Source organism: Phalaenopsis equestris, unplaced genomic scaffold (assembly GCF_001263595.1).
Source record: "Phalaenopsis equestris unplaced genomic scaffold, ASM126359v1 Scaffold231468, whole genome shotgun sequence".
Taxonomy (NCBI): Eukaryota; Viridiplantae; Streptophyta; class Magnoliopsida; order Asparagales; family Orchidaceae; genus Phalaenopsis; species Phalaenopsis equestris.
The window spans coordinates 1-2,054 of record NW_018249438.1 but is presented as its reverse complement, the minus strand read 5'-3'; the positions used below and the strand labels follow the sequence as shown (position 1 = coordinate 2,054).

The 2,054-nt window shown below is 38.9% G+C and overlaps 1 protein-coding gene across 1 annotated transcript; it reads left to right on the top strand.

Moving 5' to 3' along the window:
• Positions 1 to 510: 510 nt before the first annotated feature.
• LOC110038133 (glycine-rich cell wall structural protein 2-like) lies at positions 511 to 1,409 on the top strand. The gene has a single exon (XM_020742904.1). It carries the CDS (start codon positions 573 to 575, stop codon positions 1,194 to 1,196), a length of 624 nt encoding a protein of 207 aa, XP_020598563.1. The 5' UTR covers positions 511 to 572; the 3' UTR covers positions 1,197 to 1,409.
• Positions 1,410 to 2,054: the final 645 nt, after the last annotated feature.

Genomic DNA, 2,054 nt, shown 5'->3' with positions numbered 1-2,054 from the left:
TTTAACCTTCAGTTCAACTTCGATTGAACCAATAAGTTTTAAATACTTCCTTCTTCTAATTTAATATTGGACTCAATTTTCAAAATCTCATTTGAGATGCCCTTGTTTGTTTATTAATTATCGATTAACTTGATGTTGAAAGTTTAGTTAGTGGAGTAGCTCATATCCCACTTGCGTTTCTCACCATTCACAACACCAGCGTTTATAAAAATCAAAAAACCTCAAAATTTGTTGGTACTCAATTTGGAGAATATAACTTTGATAATGTAATTATCACAATGTTGTATCTATTTGAAAAGGAGTTGTCTTTAACTAAGAAAATGATCTTGATGTTTTAAACATAATCTTTTCATTATGCCAATGAGAACTAATTTTCTAAAAGGGCAACTAATGGGTAGAAAATTTGATCCTTTTTTTTATTCTGGCCATGGCTCACACGTTTAAAGTTGTTGAAGTGGCAAAAAAGCGATTTGATAAACCTACAGGTACTTAACCATGCAGTGCAAGCCCTTAGCTATAAATACCACTCACTTGTCCACCACAGCTTCTCATCCATCACTCTATCGACCACAATGGCTAGCACCACAAAGTTCAGGGCTTTAGTACTTCTAGTTCTCATTAGCATTAGCTTGGGCCTCTCCTCAGCCGCAAGGTCCCTGAAAGGCATTGGCGGCAGCGGAGGAGAAGGTCATGGCGGCGGAGGTGGAGGAGGTGGTGGTGGATTGGGATCTGGATCTGGTTATGGAGAAGGTGGGGGGTATGGTGAGGGAGGTGGACATGGTGGAGCGGCTGGTGGTGGTTATGGAAAGGGGGGTGGAGGTGGAGGCGGAGGTGGGGGTGAAGGTGGAGGTGGTGGTTTAGGGAATGGGTCTGGGCTTGGGTACGGGTACGGGTCTGGGTCTGGGTTTGGGTCTGGATTTGGAAAAGGTGAAGGGGGAGAAGGAGGAGGAGGAGGTTATGGGAGTGGAGGTGGAGGTGGTGGTGGTGGGGGATTAGGTGGCGGACATGGAAGTGGGAGCGGGTACGGATCAGGCTATGGTTCTGGATCTGGCTCAGGCGCAGGTGTGGCGCATGGCGGAGGATATGGAAGTGGTGGCGGCGGCGAAGGTGGTGGTGGTGGGGGATTGGGTGACGGGTCTGGTTATGGATCGGGTAGTGGATCTGGATATGGGGGTGGTGTCGGAGGGCTCAACTAAGCACTGGACTACTTTATAATAGCATTAAAGGGCTAAATAAGAGCTGCATGACCAATACTTAGATATGTACTTTTGTGAAATTGCACCCGTACTTAGTCATGCGCTGTACTGTAAGAGAACATAATTTTGTGCACCGTCTTATGAAGCAAATCAACATCAGCTTATATGAGAAAAGAATCACTCTCTTTTCCCTTTGTTTTTTTCTTCAAATTGAGGTTAGCTATGAAAGATGCGTATATATAAATATTTCAAGAGAAAAAAATTAAAAGTTCTCAATTACATTCAATGCTTTCAGGGTTGTAGTAGTGTAAGTGAGTCAAGCTGACTCATGACCCGACTCGAGTTTGGCTCAGTTAATGGCCTGTGAATTGAGCTCTATGAGCTAACAAGCCAAACTCAATTTAGATCGGATTTGAGCTGGCTTGTTTAGAAAAATATTAATACATAATATACTAAAAAAATATTATATTTGAAAACTTTTTCTTTAAAGTATTAAAATTGTTAAAAAAATAATTTATATTTTATATTAAGTGATTTCTTAGTAGTTCTCTCATAATTGTTCATTCTATATATTTATCATTTTATTATAGCACTACCTTAAATTAATATTAATTTCTTTCTTATATAATGAACAAGTTGGATTAAAACTCAACTTTCTTTGTGTATTATTTTGAAGTGACAAAAATGGGCAATATTTAAACAATGAAATAAATTTTGGTTCTATATTATTTTTGTCTAAGATTAGATATTAGTTCAAAATGACGGCATGAAATTATCAAATTAGAGTAGGCTTTTTTGAGAATTTTTTTCAGTGGTTTTATGGGAAGACTTTACCAAGCATCTTTATTTATTGAAATT

What these genes read in the sequence shown, in the direction of transcription:
- LOC110038133 (XM_020742904.1), top strand. Translation starts at nt 573, where the DNA reads ATGGCTAGCACCACAAAGTTCAGGGCTTTAGTACTTCTAGTTCTCATT.